This window comes from Nestor notabilis, unplaced genomic scaffold (assembly GCF_000696875.1).
Source record: "Nestor notabilis isolate BGI_N333 unplaced genomic scaffold, ASM69687v1 scaffold6614, whole genome shotgun sequence".
Classification (NCBI taxonomy): domain Eukaryota; kingdom Metazoa; phylum Chordata; class Aves; order Psittaciformes; family Psittacidae; genus Nestor; species Nestor notabilis.
The window spans coordinates 1-271 of NW_009926764.1; the positions used below are offsets into that span (position 1 = coordinate 1).

At 65.3% G+C, this 271-nt stretch overlaps 1 protein-coding gene across 1 annotated transcript in view; it reads left to right on the plus strand.

Annotated features, from left to right (window-relative positions):
- Positions 1–3: 3 nt before the first annotated feature.
- The window catches only part of LOC104405115 (voltage-dependent T-type calcium channel subunit alpha-1H-like), a gene marked incomplete at both ends in the record, with an annotated part of 147,842 nt that continues 147,574 nt past the window's right edge, over positions 4–271 (plus strand). The window contains 1 exon segment of the mRNA XM_010013720.1: positions 4–56. Coding sequence (XP_010012022.1) covers positions 4–56 — 53 coding nt within the window.

Consider the following 271-nt stretch of genomic DNA (forward strand, 5'->3'; position numbering starts at 1 on the left):
TGCCTCAAGCAAACCACCCGCCCGCGCAGCTGGTGCCTCAGGCTGGTCTGTAATCCATATCCTTTCCCCGAGGGACACCGCACCCCTCCACCGGGATACCCCCCACCGGGACCCTCTTTCGCACCCCGTCTGGGTTCTTCATCCCGGGGACTCACTGCTCATGCACATGGTGATGCCACAAAGCCCGCGGGGTCCCCGGTGCCTCTGTGCTGTCCCGATCCCCGCCTCAGGAAGTGGGATGTGGGGGTCTGCAGAAGTGGGACAGGCAGGG